At 43.2% G+C, this 26,271-nt stretch overlaps 1 protein-coding gene across 2 annotated transcripts in view; it reads left to right on the top strand.

Moving 5' to 3' along the window:
* LOC117353427 (cytochrome P450 2D15-like) overlaps positions 1-26,271 on the top strand; it is a 99,351-nt gene that overhangs the window by 7,854 nt on the left and 65,226 nt on the right. For both annotated transcript variants that reach the window (XR_004537936.1, XM_033929346.1), the window contains exons 2-4: positions 19,478-19,649; positions 20,400-20,552; positions 24,885-25,045. Coding sequence is in view for 1 of the 2 variants with exons in the window: in XM_033929346.1 (XP_033785237.1) it covers positions 19,478-19,649; positions 20,400-20,552; positions 24,885-25,045 (486 nt within the window). In the remaining variant the exon portion in view is untranslated. The remainder of the gene's footprint in view (positions 1-19,477; positions 19,650-20,399; positions 20,553-24,884; positions 25,046-26,271) is intronic.

Here is a 26,271-nt window from a genome sequence, read left to right as displayed (position 1 = left end):
CCCATACCAGGCGTTTCCCCCCTTACCTTCTATTGTACCTCTAGTTGAAGTTGTTGCTCACGGCGGTCAACAACGTGCTCCTCGTGACCCTGTCAGCTCTCCCTCTGATGTCACTTTCTATGCGCGGTACCTGGAAGTGACATCAGAGGGAGAGACGACGGGGTCGTAAAGAGCATGTTGACTGCCGCAAACAACTTCAACTAGAGGTGTGGTGGAAGGGAAGGGAGGCGCGTGTGTAAAGGGAAGGAATGGGAAGAGATGGGGGCAGGGAGGAGGAGGGGTTCCGGCGCCCCCACCAACATGGCCCCCCTCCCCTCCCCCCTTACTATGCCGCTGAGCTGGTACAGAACCGCGATCATCTGAGCAGGCACCGTAGCCATGATCATCTGATTGTGGAACTGTGCCAGCTCGGCTGATAGCGGCTTTTCTCTTCTTCCCCATCAGCTCAGCCGATTGTAGCACCAGTGCCACTCGTGTTAAAACAGGCAGGGGAGAAACAGTTTAGGAAGTTAAAAAAAAAAAAAAGTTAGAAAATGGGCACAGGGGGTATAACTCCGGTGTTCCTCTGTGCTTTCGATATTGAATATGGTTATGGCTGCAGGTTGTGCTGACACTTTCTTTTTAGATAGGCAGAGGTCAGCTTGTTGTATTGCATAGATAATATTTTATGATTCTTTGCTTTGTACAACTCGTCTGTATCTTGCCTTGTTAACATTTATTGTATGTTTGTATTTTATTAAAATCAATAAAAATCATTGAACTGAAAAGAAAATGGGCACAGGATCTACAGGTAGCTGCCAAGATCCTGCAATTCTGATCCCAGGAAAGGCTGTATCCCCCCTGGATTCCGTACTCTTCACCAACTATAAGGCAGGAAGCATCCATACCCGACATTCCTTCCCCATCAAAAGCATAGGGCCTGCCAGGAATCCTGTAGGATGTGCCAGGATATTTCAGGATCCTGCAGGAAGGGCTGTATCCACCTGGATCGGCACCCTTCACAACCTATAAGGCAGGAAACTTCCATACTCCGCACTCCTTCCCTATCAGAAGCATAGGATGTGCCAAAATAAGCCAGGAGCCTGTAATTCTGACCCCTGGAAGGTATGTAACCTGGATTCAGCACCTTTTACCATCTATAAGGCAGAAAACATCTATATCCTGCACTTCTTACCAGGGCCGGATTTTCCTATAGGCTAACTAGGCTTCAGCCTAGGGCCTCAAGATTAAGAGGGGCCTACATTCAAATTGTTAGCAAAACTAAAATTACACTATTCTAAAAACAGTGAACACTAAAACACTGAACCGAGAATAAGGAGAAATTCTACGCTTCGGGATTGGAACCGGCTCCGGCCGCAATGGGGCGCTGACTCGGCTTCTCCCTTTCTTTTTCTTGCCCTGGGAGGAGGATCGGGGAGGGAAAGACGTCAGTCCAGAAACAGCTGGGCAAAGTCCAGCCCTGCGGGGAGAGAGGCAAAACGTGGATCCGTCAGGACAGGGCAGCCCAGACTGGCATCGGGGGTGGGGTGGGGTGGGGGGTTTCAGTGGAAGGGGGATGGGAGGCAGGCAGGCTGGCATCGGAGGGGGGGTGGGGGGGTTAATGGAAGGCAGGCAGGCAGGATGGCATGGGGTGTGTTCAATGGAAGGGGGATGGGAGGCAGGCGGGCATCAGAGGGGGTGAGGTGAGGAAGGACGCACTGGGGGCACTATGGACATAGGAAGGGGCAATGTTGTGTGTTATGTTTGATTAGTTATTGTTACAAGTACTATATATGGTGCTGAGAATAAATGTCCAAATAAGTGTTCTCGACTTTTTTTTATTTATTATCCGTGTCACATTTTTTATAAAGGTTAATACCAATAACAACATGTTTCATTTAACATATTGAAATATATCACTGTAATGATGTATTTTATTATCTCATGTAATTTACAAACTTAAAAATGGGAGGTGAAAGGGCCTCATAAGTGGAATAGCCTAGGGCCTCTTTTCATCTAAATCCGGCCCTGCTTCTTACCCATCAAAAGGACAGGATCTTCCAGGATCCACCAGGATATTTCAGACCGTGAGAGATCCTTCACCTACAGAATCACAGAATCCACTAGGATATGTCAGGATAAGCCAGGATCCAGCATTCCTTCCTCTCTAGGGCACAGGATCTTCTAGGATCCAACAGGATATGCTAGTATCTACCGGGATCCAAACATCGCCTCCCTAAGAAGGTATGTACCTGGCAGCATTCAGCTCTCATCCCCACCAATATGGCTGGCAACGCCCATATCCAGCATGCCTTTCCCTCCAAAAGCACAGGATCTTCCAGGATCCACCAGGATATATGAGGATCTGCAAGGATCCAGCATTTCTTCCCCTCTAAAAGCATAGGATCTTCCAGGACCCACTGGGATACTTCAGGATCTAACATGATCTCACTGACCACATCTATATTTCCTACCTTTTTATTCCTCAAACAATTGCTACAATCTCCTGTTTAAGTTGACTTTAAAGATAGTCTTCACAGCTTGCCGACAAACCGAGTGTAAACACCCATCCCCAGAAAACCCGTCCCCTTAGAGACGAAGAGAAAGTTGGAGACTGTTCTATAGTTGCTGGATTTGTTAGGATCCAGAGTCGGCTTTTTAAGATTGGCCTGACAATAGCTGATTTCCAGCTTTGCGGTACCATTCCTAAAAGCAGGGAGGAATTTATTAGTGGTAGGATCAATTTGACAAAGGTGTCTTTTGTGGCTGTTAAGAGGTTAGGTGGGCATGGGTCAAGGATGGATCCAGAAAGTCATAGTGTAGTGATTGTTTTTGCTAGGTTGTCATGATTCAAAGCAATTGAGGGTTTCGGTTCCAAGTTTTTTCACATAGGGGGGTTCATTTTGGCTGCTTGCTGGGCTTTGAGGCCTTGTGAGGCAATGAGCAAGCTTTTTGTCAGTGTGAAGAGGTTCCTCAATATGTTTGGAGCTTTTTGTAGGAGATTGGCAAAGTAGGTCTTTTTTGCATCATGGATGGATAGTTTGTACTTATGTAGCAGTTTTTTCAACTGTGCGCACACACCACTGCCTCCCCACACCAATAAACAAGAAGTCATCTAAGTAGTGAACCATGGAGTTCCAGCCCACCCTACTGACTAGAACCCAATGCAAGAATGAACTGAACATTTCAAAGTACGCGCAAGAAATAGAACAGCCCATAGACAGACAGCAATCATAAAAATAGGAGCCCTCAAAGCGAAAACCCAACAAGGGATAGGACCTGGGATGAATCAACAGCTACCGGAAGGCCGATTCAATATCCACCTTCGCCAAAAGCGCACTGCGACCCCAGGGCCACCATCAGAAATTTCTGGGCCCCTTACTGAGCAATCCTATTGGGCCCCCCACGCACCCCTTCCCCCCCCCCCCCCGACGTCCCCCCTTCTTCCATGGGCCGAATACACACATACTTTTCTGCTAATGCTCCACCTAAGCCAGTCCCGTAAAATCTTCTCACGTCCATTGGGTGATTTGGCATACAGGAGATATTCAAAAAAAGGACGTCCGTCAAGATCTTTACTCATAGACTGTGCCATTTGCTTTAAATCATCTTCCATCATTAATCCAAATTGCACAATTCTTTCTCTGTCTTTGTCCTGAATGGCATCTGGCCACATTGCTGGATCCTTCCAGTCAACAAATTTATGAGCAGGCGCGGAGAACGCATTTTTAAACAAATGTAGTTTATCCTTGTACTCCTTATATAATTTTAATCATCTATGGATATTTTTGTATGTTTATTGTTCAAATGGTTTTATTTATTTCCCCAAATTTATTTTTGTTATACGCATTGAAAATATTTGATATTGCGTTTAAATTAAAATCTCAATAAACTTGAAACTTGAAACGAGTGCCCATGAGATTGTGGGAGGGTTAAATACTCAAAACTTAGAAGAATAACAATTTACTTAAAGTTTTTGCTACGCCAGCTTTCTGGTATCTTTACATACAGTGGCGTACGTAGCATATGTAATACCCGGGGCCCATCATTTTTTGGCACCCCCCCCATCTGTAAGAAAAACATGATTTTTAGTAACAAACCACACGTCACACATGAGTACCTAGGAAAAGGCAGCATCTTACATATTGCAGTGAGCAGTACATCAATACACCCATTGTAAAACTAAACAAGCCAGACCAGCACAGATCAATCCTACACCGTCAATCCTAACAGAAAACCATGTCTTTCGAACACACAGAACACAGAAAACACCTTCGCCTAGTATGGAATATGTCATCACAAACTAACCCCTCACTCTTTTACAAAACTGTAGTGTGGATTTTAGCCACAGTGGTAACAGCCCTGACGCTCATAGAATTCTGAGCATCAGAGCTGCTACCACCACGGCTGGCGCTAAAAAATGCTCCACAGTTTTGTAAAAGGGGGGATAAAATAGAAATACACAGTTTCAATGCTCTAGCTCAGAGGTGCCCAAACTTTTTGAGCTTGTGAGCTACTTTAAAATGACCAAGTCAAAATGATCTACCAACAATAAAATTAAAAAACACAAAGCACACTATACGCTGAGAAAATGTTAATTATCATTCCTATTCTGAGTTTTTTTTCAAAGAGGTCAAGGCAGATGACTCTATGCATTGTCACCTCAGTAACAACCATACAAAAATAGACAAATATACCCTCCATCCTTTTTATTAAACCACAATAGCAGTTTTTAGCGCAGGGAGCTGCGCTGAATGCCCAGCGCTGCTCTTGACGCTCATAGGCTCCCTGCGCTAAAAACCACTATTGCGGTTTAGTAAAAGGGGACCATATTGTAAAATATAGACAGCAGATATAAATTCAGAACTGTGCATAGTAAGTGAAGGGAAGTTTTCATCTCTGGGAATTTACCCAGTTAACTATTAAGTTATTTGGGCAAATTCCTTTGAAAACTGTGGTAATACTGCCTCCACTTTGCTAAATTTAAAATAAAATCATTTTTCCTACCTTGTCTGGTGATTTCATGAGTCTCTGGTTGCACTTTCTTCTTCAGACTGTGCATCCAATCTTTCTTCCCTTCTTTCAGCCTGTATGCTTCCTCTCCTCCACACCTCATTCCCTCCCCCCAACTTTTTCTTCCTCTCTTCATGCCCCCTTTTTTTCTGTTTCTCTTCTTTCCTTCTGTTTCCCTGCCTGCCCCCCTTTCTTTCTTTCTCCCTGCCGTTCCCCAAGCCACTGCCACTGCCGCTGCCATCGGGGAACAGGATCCACCAATGGATAACAGGCCCCAAAGCCGACGCCGACGCCGACGCATGATCTCCCTGCTTCGGGCCGATCAGTCTTCCTCTCCCCGACGTCAATTCTGCCGTCGGAGAAGAAGTTCCGCCCAGCCAGGCAGCGATTGGCTGGCCCGAACTTCCTCTCCGACTGCAGAATTGACGTCGGGGAGAGGAAGACTGATCGGCCCGATAGATTAGATCGCCAAGACAAAGTGAGTCCTGGGTGATCGACTCACTTTGCCTTGGCGAGCTACTGGCGCCCCTGCCTTAGAACACTACCTAGGACCCTGGGGGAGCCCGGGCCCCCTGTCAGCTCCGGGCCCCTGAATGCAGGACTGGTAGTACTGCCCTGATGGCGGCCCTGTGCGACCCACCTGGACAATAATCCACAACGCGCTGTCCAATGACAAATATGGCACTGAGGAAAGGTCACGCGGAATGCCATCATTCACCAAGCACCCTAAAGGCCGTGACAAATTATGGATAAGGCAAAACTTGCCTGGCTCCTTCGGAATTACAGTCAGTAGGGAAATCATCATCTGCGAAAACAGCCATTCCCAAATGTACCCGCAATATGCCCCAACCATAACTCTTCCTCCAATTTCCCACAAACAATTACCCTTAACTGAGAAACTGAGGAAGCATTTTGCACCTGTGTCCCAACAAAATCCCCCCGAAACAGAATTTCAAAACCAAGCTCCAACAACTCTGCAGCCCTTGGATTCCCATAAAAACAAAGCCATGGCCACAAAGCCCCCATCTGAATCGGCGTAGGCACCAACAAAACAATCTCACTTTCCTGCTCCCACAGGGCCCCCAGCATTACGCTTAAGGGCAGAATGTGGCTGGCCACAGAGCAAACAGGCATGCCTAAACTTATAGTCGGGAAAGGGGCAGTTGGACTTCTTGAATTTCCAAAAGACATCCGAACCTGTGCTAGTGCCACCTCCCCGACTCCCCTCGAGAGGGCCATCCACTCCCAGCTGCTCCTAGAGGAGCCTGAGCTACCGAACCGGACAATGGCTTGGAGGCCATATGGGTAAGCCACAAGTTAACGCCCTGCATACCCCATGACATATTTGTGTTTTCCTCCATTTTGTCTTGAAACGCCTCATTGTAGTTCAACCAGGCCCACCCACCAAGGCGCTGATAAGCATCAAGCACTGAATCCGCGTAAGCAAAGAGCAAACCGTAATCCTGTGGATGCGAACGACCCCATATGCTCGCCAGCCTCATGAATGCCCGCATCCAATTAATGATAAACCGCACCACTGGGAAAGGTTTTGATTCCCTCTTCTCACTTTTTTATTTCTTCCGGCTCCGCCTGCAAGCCCTACCTTCCATGAGCCAGAAAATATCCGCCTACAAATTTTTTGACGCAACTCCCACAGAACTTTCTCCCAGAGCTCCATGAGAGCTACTAATGCAGGCGTGCCCTGAGTCTCCCCGAATGCCTGCATCCAATTAATGATAGACTGCACCACTGGGAAAGGTTTGGATTCCCTCTTCTCACTTTTCGATTTCTTCCGGCTCCGCCTGCGAGCCCTACCTTCCATGAGCCAGAAAATATCCGCCTACAAATTCTTGGACGCAACTCCCACAGAACTTTCTCCCAGAGCTCCATGAGAGCTACTAACGCAGACGCGCCCTGAGTCTCCCACAAAGGGACCTCCCCACCTCCTCCTGCCAAAGTTTCCGCCTGTGCTGAACGCCTCACAGAAGAAGAAGGCGATGAGGATGAATAAGCCTCTCTGCCACTCCAACAATGCTGCCGGCACCTGGTCTAGCCGCTGCTGTATCATGACCCCCTGAAGTCGATGGCAAAACCTGTGGAGACCAAACAAAAGCAGAAGCAGTACCAGGAGCATTAAGATAGGAAGTAGGGCAGGAGTTATTCGCACCGAAAGGCTGGAAAGGGATTGGGGCATGGGAATGATTGACGGCGCGGGGGAGGTTATAAAGCCGGGACCTTGGAGGACTCGGCTCCTCCAGATCCCGCTGTTAATAAAGTTACAAAGCATTCCCCACTTTGAAGGTGTGGGACAATTGTAACTTGCAATGTTTTAGGCAGCTTTAAAATCCAATGCCAGGTTTTCAGTCCTGCCTACACATGCTTTTCTCCCATTCTTTTCAGGGGACAAGCTAACAGAATTTCTTCTTTTTCAACATTTCTTAGGGCAGTTACTGTTTTTTAGCAATACACAAACTCTTGCCAAATCTTTCCCTCCCAGCTTGCTTTTCTAGGCTAGTCTCGGCAAGAAAATCTATTTACTTGGGCTTACTGCCCTCTGCTTCCCGCTTAGGGCAATTTCTCACCAATGAACTTTCCTTCTTCCCAGTCTCTCTGGCCCTTACTTTCAGCATAGGGAGATCCTATCAGTGGCCTACCTAGCATATGTTACACCCGGGGCCCATCATTTTTGACACCCCCCATCTATATAAAAAACATAAGTTTTAGTAACAGTCCACACGTTGCACAACAAGAGTGTACCTAGGAAAAGGCAGAATCTTACATACTGCAGTGAGCAGTAGAACAACAATACACCCATTGTAAAACTAAACAAGCCAGACTAGTACAAATTGAACCTGCTTAGTCAATGTTAACAGAGAACCATGTATTTTGTACACACAACACAGAAAACACCTTCGCCCAGTATGGAATATGTAATCACAAGCTACCCCTCCCCCCATTTTACAAAATTGTAGTGCAGTTTTTAACACCAGCCATGGCAATAACGGCTTCAATGCTCTTAGAATTCCTATGAGCGTTGGAGCTGTTACCGCCGTGGCCGGCTACCCCTTCCATCCAGCATCTTCTCTCTCTGGCCCCCTCTCTCTACTTCTATGTGTCTGCTCCCCTCTTTCTCTCCTCCCCACTTCCTTCCTGCATCTGCTCCCTTCTCTCTCCCATCCGCACTTCCATCCAGCATAGGCTCCCCCTCTACCCTCCCCACTAACATCCAAAGTCTGTCCTTTCTCTCTCTCTCTATCCACCTCTCTTCCATCAGCATCTGGCCCTTGTCTCTCCCTTCTCCCACTTCCATCAGCATCTGGCCCTTGTCTCTCCCTTCCCCCACTTCCATCAACATCTGACCCTTGTCTCTCCCTTCCCCCACTTCCATCAGCATCTGGCCCTTGTCTCTCCCTTCCCCCACTTCCATCAGCATCTGGCCCTTGTCTCTCCCTTCCCCCACTTCCATCAGCATCTGCCCCTTTCAACCCATTTCCATCCAGTATCCTTCCCCCTTATGTCTCTCTCCCCTTTCCTTGCACACCAATTCCATCAGCATCGGCTTCCTTTCTCTCCCTCCACCACCATTCCATACCAGTATCCTGCTCCCTTCCATCTCTCTCATCACCCTTCCATACCAGTATCCTACCCCACTTCCCTCTCCCTTCACCATCCTTCCATACAAATATCCTGCTCCTTTCTCTCTCTCTCCATCCCAATACCATCCAGTATCTTGATCCCTCACCTCCCCACTGTTGCTGTATGCTTTTCAAACCAGCAGCAATGGCAGTAAAACTTTTAAATGCAGTCATTCCAGGACCTTGCTACCTCTCCCCGGCTGCCAGCTCTGCCCTGGAATAAGTAAGTGACGTCGGAGGGGGTGGACTGGCAGCTGTGGGGAGGTGCAGCAAGGTCCTGCGATAAATTAATTTAAAGTTTATTCTGCTGCTGTTTCAGGAAAGCAGCAGCGGCAGAATAGGGTGGGAGGTTCTGGATCTGGTGTGGACCCCCTTAGGGTGTGCATCTGGGGCGGACCCCCCTCCCACCCCCCGACCTTGGTACAACACTGGATCCTATCCCCAGTCCTCTTATTCCAGGGCCATCAGCTTAGCTCCCTGAAGGCTCTGACTCACTCTAGGCTTCTCTTCCTTCGGTAGCTGACCCACCTCCCAAGAAACTGACCATTTGGCATGTTATAAATATTTTTTGTATTGGTGGGACAAGGGCTTTTTTATTTATTTATCAACTTCATACATATAATTCACAAAGAATAAAGAAAAGGAATCATGGAAAACAGCATACGGAAGGAAATAATACAATCTCTATTACAAAGTACAGTATTCCTTTCTAGCCCATAAAATGAGAGAATTTGCTTAGTTTTCCAACATAATTTCTAAGGAAATAATGGATCAATAGCCCATTACATTAATGGGGTATTTCTAATATACTCCTCAAGCAAAATTTATATTATATCCCGTGTATCTCATGAGTATTCAGAAATTGTTGTAATTGAATAGGGCCCCAAAATATAGTCTCAGTATCTTTCAACTTTATCAAGCACTTTCAAGGAAATTTCAAGAAAAAAGATGCCTCTAGGGTAGGGGTGTCCAACCTGCGGCCTCATGAAGTATTTTGTGTGGCCCCGGTCGAGGGCGATGCAGTGTTTTCCTTTGCTGTCCCCGGGTGTTTACCGTCTTGCCGGCTCTCTCCTCTGTCTTGCTGCAGCGTTTGCGCATTTGTGCGGCCCCAGAAACATTTTTTTCGGCCAATGCGGCCCAGGGAAGCCAAAAGGTTGGACACCCCTGCTCTAGGGCTACTAATGGTAAATCTGTACTTATCTCAATTATGTCTTCATTTCTTTTTCTTTTTAATGCTAAATATGTACAGATTTACCATTAGTAACACTGAAATCAAGCTTTATCTTAAGAGGAATGGCAATAGATATGGGGTTAAATAAATGAAAGGCCAGTAATGAATTAACACTCACGATTCCTCGCTATAAGGTGATTTTGAGCAGTGGAAGATAGAGATTTAAAGCAAATGCTGGACTTTGACAAGGTGTGCAGTGAACATATAAACTTGGAGTAGTTCTTTGTTAATATTGCAGTTATCAAGATAATCTTCGAGGAGTAAAAATTCATAAACTATTGACCATATGACCATCTAAGAATGAACGGAGCACAGTGTTTCCCCACGAATTTGTGGTTTGCAAATCACGGACTCAGTTATTCGCAGTATTTTCTGACTGCCTCTTCCAGTCAGAAAATACAGGGAATGAGCCCATGAATCAGCCTTCTGCACAGTCGATTCCTCCTCTTCCCCCCCCCCCGGTCAGCCAATCAGCCTTTTGCACAGTCGATTCCTCATCCTCTCCACCCCCCCCCCAGGTCAGCCAATCAGCCTTTTGCACAGCCGATTCCTCATCCTCTTCCCCTCCCCCCCAGAGCATACTGGGTATGATTTACTGCATCCGCCGGCACCCCAGCTGCCCTCTCCTGCCTTTTTACAGACTCACAACTGCAATCATGTTTTTTCAAACTTCGCGGGTGTTCCTGGAACAGAACCCCCGAGAATTTCAGGGGAGTACTGTACTCACTATAGTCTGCTTATGAGTGTTTAGTAAGTACAACAGTGACTCTAATTCTTACTGATCTTTCTGTCTCTGATTCTCATATCTTCATTACCCCCACCTTCTTTCATGTCCTCTATCGAACTTTTCACCTTTCTTCTACCCTCTAATGGTTTCTAAACACGTAACTCCTTTCCCTAATGCATTTTAGTTTTTTGTTTGTTTGTTTTGTAACCTTCACGTCTCTTGTAATACAGTAAAACCTTGGATTGCAAGTAACTCGGTTTGCAAGTGTTTTGCAAGACAAGCAAAACTTAATACTGTATACAAGTACATACAGTATACCACATCACAACTGAGCTGATGGTTATTCTCTCTCTGACACTGTGTAGTGCCTGTTCTAAACAAGCAAAGTCTTGCATTACGAGTAAATACAGTATACACGCGTCACATCATCACAATTGAGCCGATGGTTCTCTCTCTGATGCTGCCGGAGTGTAGTGACTGTACTAAGCGAGGTCTTGCAATACAAGTACGTATAGTATTTTGTATTAAAATTTTTGGGTTGTGGAACGAATCGTCTGAGTTTCCATTATTTCTTATGGGGAAATTTGCTTTGATATATGAATGCTTTGCATTACACTCATGCTTCTGGAATGAATTATGCTCGCAAACCAAGGTTTTATTGTATTGCAAACTGTTTAATACTCATGTACTAGCAGTATATCAAATGTAATAAAGCTAATCCAATCCATATAGGTTATGGTGGGTTTGTGCTTTGGGGAGTGGTTACAAATTAGTTAAGCAATTGTGGGAGCAAGTTAAAGCATGAAAGGAGAGTGTTCCTAAGCTGCCTTCTTCAGTATGGAAATTTCAATTATATTTTATTTTTCTTTAGATAGAGAAAAGTGTTTATTATACAGTGGTGCCTCGCATAACGAACGCCTCGCACAACGAACGCTGCACACAACGAACTTCATGTCTTGATTCACACAACGAACTTCGTTTCACACAACGAAGTCGCCCGAGCTGCCGATGTATTGCATCCTTCCGCGCAGGCACTGCAGGCAGTCGTTAGTCACTGCGCTTAACTGCCCTCTCTCACTGTATACAGTCGTCCTTTTAAGATAAACTCAATATTTTTTATATATCATGGCTTCTAAAAAAAGCAGGAAGGTGATTTCTGTTGAAATGAAACGGGAAATAATTAGAAGGAGTGAATGTGGGGTAAAACAGTGTGACCTCGTCAAAGAGTTTGGCCTCAGCAAGACCACCATTTTCACCATTTTGACAAATTTATCTTTTTTTATGTCATCTTAGCATATTTTATGCTACAGAACGAATTATTTTTTTTAACATGTATTGTTATGGGAAAACGCGTTTCACATAACGAACTTTTCGCATAACAAACTTGCTCCTGGAACGAATTAAGTTCGTTGTGTGAGGCACCACTGTATTTTAGTTTCAGCATTTCCAAAACTGGTTTATGTCTAAGACATTTAGAAAGGAGAGAGATTCTCTTCTTATTTTGTTAAAGTTAGGGAGTAGGTACTGGCATGGGAAATGTCTTTGAAGGTCCAAATGACAGAAGAAAGATGACTTTGTGAATTTCACAGGGCAAGATTCAACAGAGGAAAGATATGCTAGCACTCGCAAAAATATTTGCAACTAAAGCTTACAGGGCACTTTTTTAATTATTTTTTTAGTAGAGGGAATATTTTTTTCAGAATCACTTTTGCCTTAACAGACATTATGAAATGTCATGTTAAAAAAAAAAAGAACATGAACAAGGCTTTAAAAGATTCTGAATACAAGTAAAATCCGACTGACATCTTTAAAAAAGAAAAAAAAAAAACAACACATTTCAATTAAACCTTCATAAGCCTTGGGAAAAGGAGAAAGAGCTTCCTTAATAATATATATAACACTTCCTGCATTTATTTCTTTAATTTGCTAAGAATTTTCCGTAAATATATGTTTCCTATGAGTAAGCATCTTATCTGTTTTCCTTTCTAATTTCTCTAATCTCTTGGAGGCACAATATAATAGTTTTCAAATAGTGCTGCCGATTCGATTCGATTTTCCTGCCCAATTGGGTAGGCTTATTTTATAGCCTGTTCACCCCTTTTATAGACTCTTCACCCCCTTTGCCCTCTCCTACCCACACTGGCGCTGTGGTGTAAACAAAATAAACAAACTTTTCCTCTCTCTATTAAATCCTAGCTCACGTTCGTGGTCTAAGACCAGCTCTGGCAGGATACAAATTTCAAATCTGACACACTGTAATCACAAAACAGAAAAAAAAATTATTTTTTCTACCTTTTGTTGTCTGGTCATTATTCAAATCACAACAGCCTACTAGGATCGCTACAGCACTGGTGATCCTCTGCAGGCTGTTCTACTTGGCTGTCTCCCTCCCCCCCCCCCCCCCAATAAAAAGGACTTCTAGTTTAGCTACTGATTTGCAGTGCTAACATTTCATAGGTAAAGTCAGTGCAGCTCAAATCTAGATATCCCATCACACAAAGGCGACAAATGGCAGCACTTCAGCAGTCTGGTAAATTCTTCCTCACAAATTCTTTCTGACTCAGTTCATCTGAAACACACACAAAAGAGCTCCACCTCAGAAACATGTCATGCTACAATTCATCTACAGGCCATTACAATTCTAGACCTGAGCTATTAGAGTGAAAGCAAAGCACTTCTTAACAGAATGCAGAAAAATTCAAGAAATGACAGAATAATTAGACAGATAGTACAGCAACTTCTTATGTTCCAAATTATGGAAAATAATACATCTCTCCTTCCCCTTATGACTGTGGCAAAGCTAGAGATTATTTCCTCCCCCCCTTCCCTACTTCTATGACCAGGCCTAAGTGCCTCTTCTAGGTTCCCTTTTGCTGTGATTAATCTTGCTCTAGTCTTATTCCAAAAGACAATAGCAGTACATGCAAAGTGAAAGTGGAATGGTGTACGTTTAAAAAGGAGTGAAGGAATTTTACAAAAAGGAGAATGTTACTTGTATAGGGTCACATCCACATGCCCCTGAGGTTTGGAGAGGGGCTCTGAAGGTTTCCCTACACCATCCTCTGACAACTCATGTGCAGATTCCTGGGGGTGCCAGGCTTCTAGAACCTCTTGTGGATTCAAGTATAATTTGACTGGGATCGTAGCGGCTGAACTTATAGTCAAGCTAAGTGGTGCGAGAATGCAAAGGGACCTCAGCAGCAGCCACCGGAAAGCAGGAACCAAAAAAAACACTCCAACTAAATGGTGGGCATATCTCCAATACCTTGTAAAAGGCTACATTCGGTCCCCGAACCTCCACCACCAGTTCCTCCATATTGCTCAGTGCAACAGGGGGGGAGGGGAATCCTGTGCCTGCTTCTTGGGCCTACTACCGTTGGTTTTCCTTCAACGTCAAGCCCGGAGCATGAATTCCTATTGGCGGCTCTAAGGCAGGCTCGGTCCCTTTTAGTTAGTGGAAAAAAAAGAAACCGAAACAGGAAACCCACAGCCGATGCACTGCTGCACTTCCTGACTGACCCCCCTCACCCCCTAAAGCAGGAGCGGCAGTGGACAGCCAGCAAGAGGCAGCGCTGCTGCTCGTGCTTTAGGAGACCTAAAGACATGGGGAGGAGGGTTGGGCCCCGAATTGGCCAGGCCAATTTTTTTTTTTTTAAATGAATCGATTCACCCAAAGTGAATCGGTGAATCGGTTCGAATCGGAAATCGGGCAGCACTACTTTCAAACACTGAGGTAATAATTTGTTGACTTGCAACAACTGTAGCAGTTAGAGCAGAACTAGATTTCTGTAACTTTGTAATCACATGATTTCATGACGACTGCAGCCAACAAGAAAGCAGTTCGGTTCTTTTGCCGCTGTTGCGAGGACGGCATTGAAGGTGTGGCGTTTGAAGAGACAGGTAGTGGCCCACAGAGTCCGGTGATCCTGGTCAAACCTGATTGGCAGAGGTGGGCGTAATATGCTGACTTGTTTCGGCTCCAGCTAGAAGGGGGCTCTGCTACCTTGACATTCTTGCCTCCTCATGCAGGGTTCAATTGCGATGCAGGATCCGGACCGCTTTGGTTTTACGGCATGGCTCTTGAGCGCGCAGTCTTGACTAGCTGGGGCTAGTCTTCGGCTGTGATTGCCACATTGCTTCACCTCAAAAGGAAATCCACAGTGGTGGCCTATGCAAAGGCTTGGAGATGTTATCAGGCCTGGAGCACCCTGAGACAGGTGGACCCGTCTATTCCATCGATTCTTCGTGTCCTGGAGTTTCTGCAAGATGGTCTGAAGTCCTAGTGGTAGCTTCGCTCTGGATGCAGATTGCCGGTCTTTCGTGTACGGGTCCTCCTTCTCTGACATGCTCATCTAGACATGCTCTGCAACTTAGGCCTCCAAAGCACCTTCCCTGTCTGACCTGGAATCTTAACCTGGTTCTCTGGCTGGTCTGCCATATAAGCCTCTGGAGTAGGCGTTGCTTATGGATCTCACAATCAAGATGATCTTCCTGGTAGCTATTACATCGACCTGTAGGATTTCAGAGCTTCAGGCTGTCTCCTGCTGGGATCTTTTTCTGTGTATTATGGATTCCAGTGTGATGCTATGCACTGTTCCTTCTTTTCTTCCGAAAGTGGTTTCTGCTTTCCATATGAATCAGGAAGTCCAACTTCCTGCTTTTGCTTCCTCTGGTTCGAGGGAGCAGAACCGGGTGTTATAGTCCTTGGATGTGCGCAGGATCTTGTTGCGAAACCTGGAGGTCACCAAAAAGTTTTGCCTCTCTGACCACCTGTTTGTTCTAGCAAGGCTTTCCCACAAAGGTAGGCCAGCTTCTAAGGCCACCATTTCCAGGTGGATTTGTATGGCCATTTCCACAGCTTATGTGGTGGCCGGAAGGAAGCCCCCCCATGTGGTGCAGGCTCATTCTACCAGAGGTATTTTGTCCTCTTGAGCAGAGTCATCAGCTGTTTCTTGGGAGATTTGCAGGGCTCCTACCTGGCGGTTGAAGAAACTGAGGTATAGTATTAGTTAGGCCTGGTTTTTTAGTAACTCTCAAGCAACCAGAAACTATATTTATCCGGCATCTATGAATCCCCTTGGGTGCCGGTTAACTGAGAGTCTACTGTAGCACATATCTGTATCCATTTATTAGGCTACTAGCTGATGCCCCGGCGTTGCACGGGTATTTAATTATAGCAATAACACTGTAAATGGATTCAAATAAAGATACTTTATAGTGGTGAATGAAATTATTTTTTTACAGCTTTATAAAAAGTACAATATTCAAATTATAATGTGAAATATTTGACAAAATGAATACAATACAACTAACACAAAACTTGATTATAAACAACATTTTTAGTTTCAACTCCAGGAGCAAGAACATATAAATTCTTGGGTGAACCCACCCTTGAGCAAGCAACATAGAGTTGACCATGGGAAAAACAGGGGGATCTTAAATCCACTCCACAGTATGTAATAGTCTGTCCCTGTGATTTGTTGATTGTGATAGAGAATGCAAGTCTCACTGGAATTTACAAGCTCTTAAACTGAAAAGGAAGATGTGTTGCAAGTTTCGTTCAAATCGGGCAAGCCGTTTTTGCGTTGGCAGCTTTTTACAATTTTTCCATTGACATGAATGGGTGAAATCTGATTTTCTGTTTGTAGCTCCGCCCACGTGTGCAGGTGGGCCGCGAGACCCCCAGAACATATCACCCCAGGTAGTGAGGGATCTGCATACCAAGTTTAGTTCAAATCGGGCAAGCCGTTTTTGCGTAGGCAGATTTTTACATTTTTGCCATTGACATGAATGGGTGAAATCTGATTTTCTGTTTGTAGCTCCGCCCATGTGTGCAGGAGAGCCGCGAGACCCCCAGAACATATCACCCCAGGTAGTGAGGGATCTGCATACCAAGTTTCGTTCAAATCGGGCAAGCCGTTTTTTCGTTGGCAGCTTTTTACATTTTTGCCATTGACATGAATGGGTGAAATCTGATTTTCAGGTTGTAGCTCCGCCCACGTGTGCAGGTGGGCCGCGAGACCCCCAGAACATATCACCCCAGGTAGTGAGGGATCTGCATACCAAGTTTCGTTCAAATCGGGCAAGACGTTTTTGCGTTGGCAGCTTTTTACATTTTTTCCATTGACATGAATGGGTGAAATCTGATTTTCAGTTTGTAGCTCCGCCCACGTGTGCAGGTGGGCAGCGAGACCCCCCAGAACATATCACCCCAGGTAGTGAGGGATCTGCATACCAAGTTTCGTTCAAATCGGGCAAGCCGTTTTTGCGTTGGCAGCTTTTTACATTTTTTCCATTGACATGAATGGGTGAAATCTGATTTTCTGTTTGTAGCTCCGCCCACGTGTGCAGGTGGGCCGCGAGACCCCCAGAACATATCACCCCAGGTAGTGAGGGATCAGCATACCAAGTTTCGTTCAAATCGGGCAAGCCGTTTTTGTGTTGGCAGCTTTTTACATTTTTTTCCATTGACATGAATGGGTGAAATCTGATTTTCTGTTTGTAGCTCCGCCCACGTGTGCAGGTGGGCCGCGAGACCCCCAGAACATATCATCCCAGGTAGTGAGGGATCTGCATACCAAGTTTCGTTCAAATCGGTCAAGCCGTTTTTGCGTGATCGCGGCACATACACACACACATACATACACACATACATACCTCCGATTTTATATATATAGATTCAGTTTCAAAAACTCTGTTCAATGATGTACTACTACTTGTTTCACTGACAACTAAAATAGAATGTATGTATGTAGAATGAATATATTGCCAGTTTATTTTCAGGGGTCCTTTTATAAGAAATTAAATAGTATTCTTACTAAATTTATTTGGCTGGGTAAAACTGCTAGAATTGCTTTAGTATCTTTAAAAAACCAATTGTGACGGGTGGGGTAAATTTTCCAAATTTTTATAGGTACCATCAGGCCTATATACTGTGTCAGTGTATGCATTGGATCCTTCCTGAGCTCACGGAACATCTCCCTGATTGGCTTTTTTTAGAATGGCAACTTATGAACACCATTAAGATTATGTCATATGGTGAATATCAGAATTTATAAGCACAATAGTATCTTATTTGCCACAGGGAGCACCTTACAATTTATTAACAACTTAACAGATATTCCAGTAGAAAAGTCCACGTGTCAGTCCTTATGATTGAACTCCAAGATTCAAATTGGTGAGTCTAAGATCCTCTGGATGCATTGGTTACAGGCAGGCATACGTACGCTAGATGATGTGATATCCAATGGGAAAATGCTTGATTTTTCACTACTGCAACAATCATTCGGTATTTCAAAGTCTCAAATTTATAAATGGTTGCAGTTGGAGCAAGCCATTCAGAAGGGGTTCCCTGATTGGCAAAATCTAAAAAATCACTTAGCTTGCCGGTCCTATGCTTCCAGACAGATTTCCTAGGGCATCAGGCCGCCCAGTGGTATAAATTAATATCTGGTTATATGAATAAGAAACCAAAAACAAGTTTGTGAGAGATATTTGGAGCATTGAGATTAAGCAGCAGATTTCTGTGTCTCAATGGCCACAGATTTGGTCTTGGAGGATAAGATGTACAATGTCAGCATCTATGAGACAAACTTGGTTTTTTTTTTGTTACATAGAAGTTTTTGGACCCCTGTTAGATTACAAAAGTTAGATAGTTCAAAATCTAATAGATGCTGGCGCTGTCATCTGGACATAGGGACACTGGATCATTTATTATTCTATTGTCCTTTGATACTTTACTTCTGGAGATCTATTTGGGGACATATTAATCTGATTCTGGAGATTGTGATTCCGCTGACGTATGAAGCGGTAATTTGTGGGATATTGCTATCCTCTAAGCCTACAATAGATAGACATAAAAATAGACTGTTGGGTATTATGACCGGGCTAGCCATCCAAATGGTCACAAAAAAATTGGAAGAGTTTTGACCGATTAAATTTTACTTTTTGGTGGCATTCATTATGTTTGTGTTATAGGTTTGAGAAAATGATATCTGATCAAAGAGGTAACAATAAGTTATTTCAAATGGCGTGGGGTCTGTTGACTAATTTTATTGACTTAAATTGAATGGATTATTTCTTTACTGTACTTCTGGTTATGATCACACATCCAGGAAGGGGGTGGGAGGGAGAGAGATATGTGTGGCGCAGTGGTTGGATCTACAGCCTCAGCACCCTGGGGTTGTGGGTTCAAACCCCACACTGTTCCTTGTGACCCTGGGCAAGTCACTTAATCCTCAATAGCCCCAGGTACGTTAGATAGATTGTGAACCCACCGGGACAGAGAGGGAAAATGCTTGAGTACCTGATTGTAAAAACCGCTTAGATAACCTTGATAGGCAGTATATAAAATCCTAATAAACTTGTATATTTTATTTAATTAGGATATTACACATCCAGGGAGGGGGGCACGTTTTGGAATTGATTTAAGGGGGATGTTTAGATATTTGTTGTAGGTATCTATTTATTGATTAACAGGTGGAAGGGTGGGAGGAAATAATTTTTGTTATAAATTCTTGTAAGTTTAACGTGCTTTAATTGTAATATTCTATGTAAATGTGTTAATTATTGTGCACAACTGTAGTTTAAAAGTGAATAAAGAATTTGAAAAAAAAAGGATATTATACTGGGAAGGGTATATTAAATAAATGAACGTAATATTGCATGTTTTTCTTGATTGCATTGATCCCTGGGTGGGTGGGAGGGGTTAAAAAAGGGTTTTTCATGTATTTCTGGAAGGATGTAAGTGTTGTTTTTCAAATTACTTCATGTATTATTTTCTGCACTGTTGTTAGATTGAAAACTCAATAAGGTTTAATAATAAAACTAAATAGAATGTATGTACATATTTCCAGTCTTTTCCGATTTTCTCAATTTTTTTTTTCATTGCAGATGAGTAAAAAATATGGGGATGTTTACAGTCTGCAGTTTTGCTGGACTAATGTGGTGGTGCTGAATGGCTTTAAGGTGATGAAACAAGCGTTGGTCATTAAGTCAGAGGACATTGCCGACCGCCCACCGTTCCCAATATATGAACACCTGGGATTGAAGAAGAACTGCGAAGGTGAGCCATAAAATGATATCTGTCTCCAAAATGCTGAAGATTAAAAATTATAGATTTATAGACAGGTATGTAGATTTTGTTTCTTTATTCTGTAATTAGAGTGTACTGCATGAGGAATCTTATGCTCTTACAGTTTGTTGGTGTGACATTATCAATTTATTTATTAAGATTTATATGTTTGGGTGACACTATCAATTTATTCATTAAGATACCAAGAAATTTTGAGGGGTTCTTTCCTTTTATCCTAGAGTGTATTTCTTATCAATTTTCTTAGTTTGGATTATCTATAGCACTTTACACTTTACCATACTTTGCACTTTATTATATTTACAAGGCAGTTTCTTGGGGGCTCATACAGCCCTCAGTTAAATTTCCCAGGAGGGACTGTTTGACCCTGATTTTCAGCACTTTACTTATTTGTGTGGTTTGCACATTCGGGACTAGATGATGTATGAGGCAGTGCTTATTTAGACTTTTGTCTGGTGCTGGTCACCCATGAGTTGCTGCCTGAGCTCAAAAATCCCTCGTTTGCATTCTGAGAGCTCATACTGATGTCCGTTTATATTTCTAATAGGTTTATATTTCTATCTTTTCAGGGCCAAACAGTCTCCCTGAGGATTTATCAGTCTAGCCAATTATAGATAGTTTTGCATATTGGATGTATTGGCAACTGTTGTGTTCATAGGGTTACATTTTTTGTGCTGCAAGAATTGAGTCATACAAACTGCAGTATTGGTGAATATTTTACAGGAGTGATCATAGCAAGGTATGGCAATGGCTGGAAGGAGCAGCGAAGGTTTTCACTTTCCACGCTGCGAAACTTTGGCCTGGGTAAGAAGTCTGTGGAGGAGAGGATAGTTGAGGAAGCTGGATTTCTCTGTTCGGTATTTGAATCCAAAGAAGGTATGTCTAACTTCTGGAAAATGAAAAGAAAGGAGGAATGACAATGACACATTGTAATGCTTTGCAGATTATGGCACTGAAATGCAAATACATTTCTGATAAGAGAACTGCTGTTTTGTTTATTAACCTCTACCCTCACCCAAATGTTTTGGTACTATACTCCCTCACTAGGTGAGGAAGTGCCAAGATTGGGCAATGACCTCACAACTACATCAGTCTTTCAGCAAAGAGCTATTAATGTGCGCTATGTTAGTGCATATTTACTTTAATCATTTATGCAGAAATCTTCCATGTTAATATAGACGCCTATTAAATTGTGTTAATCTCCACAGTGGTAAGTTACATATGAACCACACATAACTGATAAAATGCTTTATGTTCAATTTTACTATTTTTTTTTTTTTTTTTTTTACTACTATGCATTTTTATCTTAAATTTTCAGGATTGCTGCAATTCTATTTTTGGATAGCATTCTCATATTGAGTGGCTTGTACGGCATTGCTGAGTACTAATTTAGGCCTCCTTTTATCAAGCTGCGTAAGGCTTTTTTTTTTTTTATCGCTGACTGCTTTGGCTAAAGCTTTGGCGACCATAGAATTCCTATGAGCGTCGGAGCTTTTACCGCAGCGGTCTGCAATAAAAATCCTTTATTCAGCTTGATAAAAGTGTATGTGTGTGTGTGTGTGTATGGGGGGGGGGGGGGTTAAATACATAAATACTCTCCTTTTACACACAATCAAGTTACAGAATGTTGATCACAAATGGTCTATTCCTATTTTAATATGTTGAACACATTATTGCACTATGTTAAATTTTATTCATATGAAGTTTCTGCAGTATGTTAACATCAGAAAAGGAAGTGGGGAAGGGACACAGTGGTCATACCACTGTGTGAACAAATACGTTTATTTAAAATATATAATTTCAGTTAAAATTTGCACAGGTATACATATAAACAAAACGTGGCGGGCATGTAAAATTCTTTTGTAGGGGAAAACACCCTCCAGGGATTCAAGACAAAGGGCTTCTTTTACTAAGCCGCATTAGGGCTTAACGTGCAGAATAGGGCACTCTAAATTGCTGCCTGCGCTAGACCTTAATGTCAGCATTGAGCTGGCGTTAGTTCTAGCCGTGTAGCACGGGTTTAGCGCATGCTAAAATGTTGCATGTGCTAAAAACGCTAACACAACTTAGTAAAAAGAGCCCAAAGTTAGACAAGTTCCTGATGAACTGGAACGTACGCAGGTAGGGCTGGTCTCAGTTAGGGCACTGGTCTTTGACCTAGGGGCCGCCACAGGAGCAGACTGCTAGGCACGATGGACCACTGGTCTGACCCAACAGTGGCAATTCTTATGTTCTTAATAGCACATATACTGTACCCCCAACACGGTCCGTGTTCCTCAGTGGTGTAAAAGTAGCCTAAAAGAACAGAACAACAATTAAAGATACATATAGATACTGTCACCTGCCCGGGTCTTGGTAAAGTTAAGAAGACCTCCGGTAGAGGGTAGCACACTCCTGACGTGGCTCCCAAAGGGAGAGACCTCACTGGTGTCTCACTATCTTGGGCTTTGCTAAAAATAAAGCACCGTGAGTCAAGTTGAACACAATAATGTGAGAAGTTTAATTAGTCACTTGCCACATAAATCATATCAGCTATTATTATAGTCCAAGTTTCCTTTCTTCCCAAACAAGGGCAAAAAGAAAGAAAACAGAAAACAAAAAGATTTTTAACTTTCACCCCAGTCCAGTGAAAGCACAGCAAGCTTTCTATCAGGTATGCTTCCAGTCCAGGTTTTAGGACTTGCTCTACCTGATCACACAGTCTCTGAAAAACACTGCACAATTAGTCTCTTAAGCACTTATCCAGCCGTGAGCTGGAGTCCTGGGCTTACTAACCAACACAGTCCAGTTTCTTCACCAGGTGTTTTACATTCTTGAATATAAAGTAAACTTTAAGCAAAAACAAAAGACAAAACTGAAGCCTTACTGCAGGCTCCTAAATTTCCAGCCCTGATTAGCTCACAGTCCTTTGGGCTTCTCTGGAGCTCCTGCACAGCTGCAATGTAGCAATCCAATCAAGCTGGTGCAGCACTGCTCTAAGCTTGTTTTTACAGCACAAACAATCAAAACAGTTCTGCCAAAAACTCCTCTCCACTATTATTGCTGTACAGCCTTGTACCTGTAGTGTTTAGTGGAAAGTTGCCAAGCCCACATCCATGGCTTCTTCCATAACGGTCTCCAGCATACACCCTTCATCCAGGTCCATGCTTTCTGGGGTATCCAGCTGCTCTGCTGGTTCCTGAGGCATTGGAGCCTCACACTCCATTGGCTCTGGAGTGAGGTCTGGCCTTCTCCTGGCCCGGAGAACTCTCTCTCCCAGACTCTCTTGGGCAGCCTCCTTTAATGCTCTGGAGAGCTGCTTAACAGGCTTAGGGCCACGCCCTACACTGGGTGATCGTGTGCCTAGCTTGTGGGTTCTTGGGCTCCCCCTCAGGCTACAGGGCAGAATATCACTGGGAGCTTGATTAAACCCCTTAGTGTGACTGGAAGCTTTTCTGGGCCGGGCAGTTAACCTATACTCAGGGCACTGCTCTAGGCTAGAAGACTCAGGATAGGCAGCTAGGCTTTCAGGATCTTCTTCCTGATCCTTCTCAGTGAGAGTCTGGTCTCGAGTAAGAGACTGAGACCGGGGTTTCACTTTGACATGACCGTCTCGGGAAGCGGAAATGTCACAATACATACAAATATGATATGTACCGGAGGTAAATTTTAAAAAAGAAACACATATAGAGGTGTGCACTTAAAAGAACAAGACTTAAAATATGCAAAATAAAATAAAAAAAACTTGTTGCAAGAAAACAATTGGCTTAAAGTGCATCAAATATGAAAATCTAAAAGCCATGGAAAAGTCAGGATTTTGTAGCCCTAACCCCTTTAATCTTTCCTCATACAAGGGAGTTTCATCCCCTTTATCATCTTAGGTCGCTCTTCTTTGAACCTTTTCTAGTTCCGCTATATCTTTTTTGAGATAAGGCGACCAGAACTGAACACAGTACTCCAGGTGAGGTTGCATCAAGGAACAATACTGAGGCATTATAACATTCTTAGCCTTATTCACCATCTCTTTTTTTAATAATTGCTAGCATCTTGTTTGCATTTTTGGCTGCCGCCACTCCTTCTTTTTTCCCAATTCTACTCAAAGAATAGATTTTATAATTGTTTGGACAGAGATCATTTAGAATAGGGTCATCATTTGATTTTATCCAAGTTTCCATTAGAGGAAAAGCTTCCGGGTCAGCAGCGTGCAGGAACCGTGGTCTTATAGTTGCAAAGGGAAGTATAGCTTGGAGGAGGGAGCTGGCCAGAATTAGTAAATAGCCGAGGGAGGAAGTCACAAATTTAGGGTGCAGAACTGAGGAAAAGACAATGAGGTGCTTGTTGGGACATGGAAGGGAGGAGGAGGGTTGCATTGGGAGCACAAACTTCAGACAAAGGATGGAAGGAAGAAAGGAGGAAGGGAGCATAAACTTGGGACTTAGAATGGAGGGAGGGAGCTTGAACTTGAGACATAGGAAAGAACAATGGAGGGAGTGAGGGACAAAGATGCTGAGGTGGGGAGGGAATAGAAAGGGAGACTTGTTGGGCATGGTTGTCTGAGTGAGAGGGAAAGAGAGATGGTGCACTGAGGAAACGAAGAAAGTGGCAAATTGTTGGGCATAGGGAGGGAGAGAGAAATATTGGACATGGTGGTGGGAGAGGGGTGAAGTAGAGATGCATGGGGAAGAGAGGGAGAAATATTGGATGTGGAGGTGGAGAGGGAACAGTGGGACAGATGAAGAAGTGTAAAGTTTAAACCTCCTATCCTTTCTTTCTATTTAAACCAGTAGTTCCCAACCCTATCCTGGAGGACCATCAGGCCAATTGGGTTTTCAGGCTAGCCCTAAAGAATATGCATGAGAGAGATTTGCATATAATGGAAGTGAGAGGCATGCAAATCTGCTCCATGCATATTCATTAGGGCTATCCTGAAAACCCGATTGGCCTGGTGGTCCTCCAGGACAGGGTTGGGAACCACTGATTTAAACTACAGTACTTTATTTTGAGGACCGTTTCTTTAATGTTTAATGTTCTTTAATGTTTAATATTTTTATAGACTGTGTACTATACAGCATCCAAGTTACATACAAATTCAACTTAAGACCGGTTTGAAAAATGCAACTCGTTCTTAACCCGGGGACTGCCTGTATATCGAATACCCAATAAACAAATATCCCTCCTAGTGTCTGCAATTCTAATATCTAGTATTTGCTCAATGATTTGTTTCTTCAGGTCAACCCTTTGATGTACATTACCTCATCAACAGTGCACTCAGTAATGTGATTTGTTCCATGGTGTTTGGTGAACGCTTTGAGTATGATGATAAAAAGTTACTGAGACTTATATATCTCTTTGAAGCAGAAATGAAAGCCGAGTCTTGTTTAACTGCCCAGGTAGGCTAACAAATATTATCTTAAACAAGTCCAAGTTTCAAGTTTATTAAAAGTTTGTTGTACACGCAATATCAAAAACTTCAATGCGTATGACAATTTAAAATCAGCGATACAAAAGGGAAAAGGGGTGAACTACAATCTTTGAAGAAAGTAAGAGTGCATTTAGGGAAAAAACAACATTAGGAGGGTGATGAAGAATGTTTTAAAAATATGGCTAAGCCTATAAAGAGGATAAGGGAGATTGTGACCTATACATAAGGTCTGGTTAAAATTGGGTATTTGTCTTTATACAGGTGGCATTTTAATATGCTTTTAAATTTTTCTAATGAGGTTTCTCCACGTAGATAGATTGGTAATTGTTCCAAAGCTGGGGTGCTAAGACTGAAAAAATTGTAGCTCTTCTGGTACCTATTATTTTTAGAGAAAGGATAGTCGGCAAATGCTGTTCCGTTGATCTAAGTGTCCTGGCTGGAGAATATGATATCAACAATTTCAACTTTTTTTTTTTTGAGAGAGATGTGAAAAAAATTTACTTGGAACCTAATTTTGCTGAATTCACTTTCCCAGCCTTTAATAATAATAATAACTTTATTCTTCTATACTGCCATAGTCGTGAGACTTCTAGGTGGTTCACACCGAAGAGAGCTGGACAATGTTACAGCGAGTTACAATGTGTTGAAGTCCAGGATACAGGTATACAGAAACTTACAAAAAGCATATAGAATCTTACAAAAGGTCTGTGATACAGCATGGAGGATCTTACAAAGAGCATATAGAGTCTTACAAAAGGTCCGTGATACAGCATGGAGGATCTTACAAAGAGCATATAGAATCTTACAAAAGGTCCGTGATACAACATGGAGGATCTTACAAAGAGCATATAGAATCTTACAAAAGGTCCGTGATACAGCATGGAGGATCTTACAAAGAGCATATAGAATCTTACAAAAGGTCCGTGATACAACATGGAGGATCTTACAAAGAGCATATAGAATCTTACAAAAGGTCCGTGATACAGCATGGAGGATCTTACAAAGAGCATATAGAATCTTACAAAAGGTCCGTGATACAACATGGAGGATCTTACAAAGAGCATATAGAGTCTTACAAAAGGTCCGTGATACAACATGGAGGATCTTACAAAGAGCATATAGAATCTTACAAAAGGTCCGTGATACAGCATGGAGGATCTTACAAAGAGCATATAGAGTCTTACAAAAAGGCAG

The sequence above is a fragment of the Geotrypetes seraphini genome, chromosome 2, assembly GCF_902459505.1.
Source record: "Geotrypetes seraphini chromosome 2, aGeoSer1.1, whole genome shotgun sequence".
In the NCBI taxonomy this organism is placed as follows: Eukaryota; Metazoa; Chordata; class Amphibia; order Gymnophiona; family Dermophiidae; genus Geotrypetes; species Geotrypetes seraphini.
The sequence above is the reverse complement of the archived record's forward strand: the minus strand, read 5'-3'. Positions and strand labels throughout refer to the sequence as shown.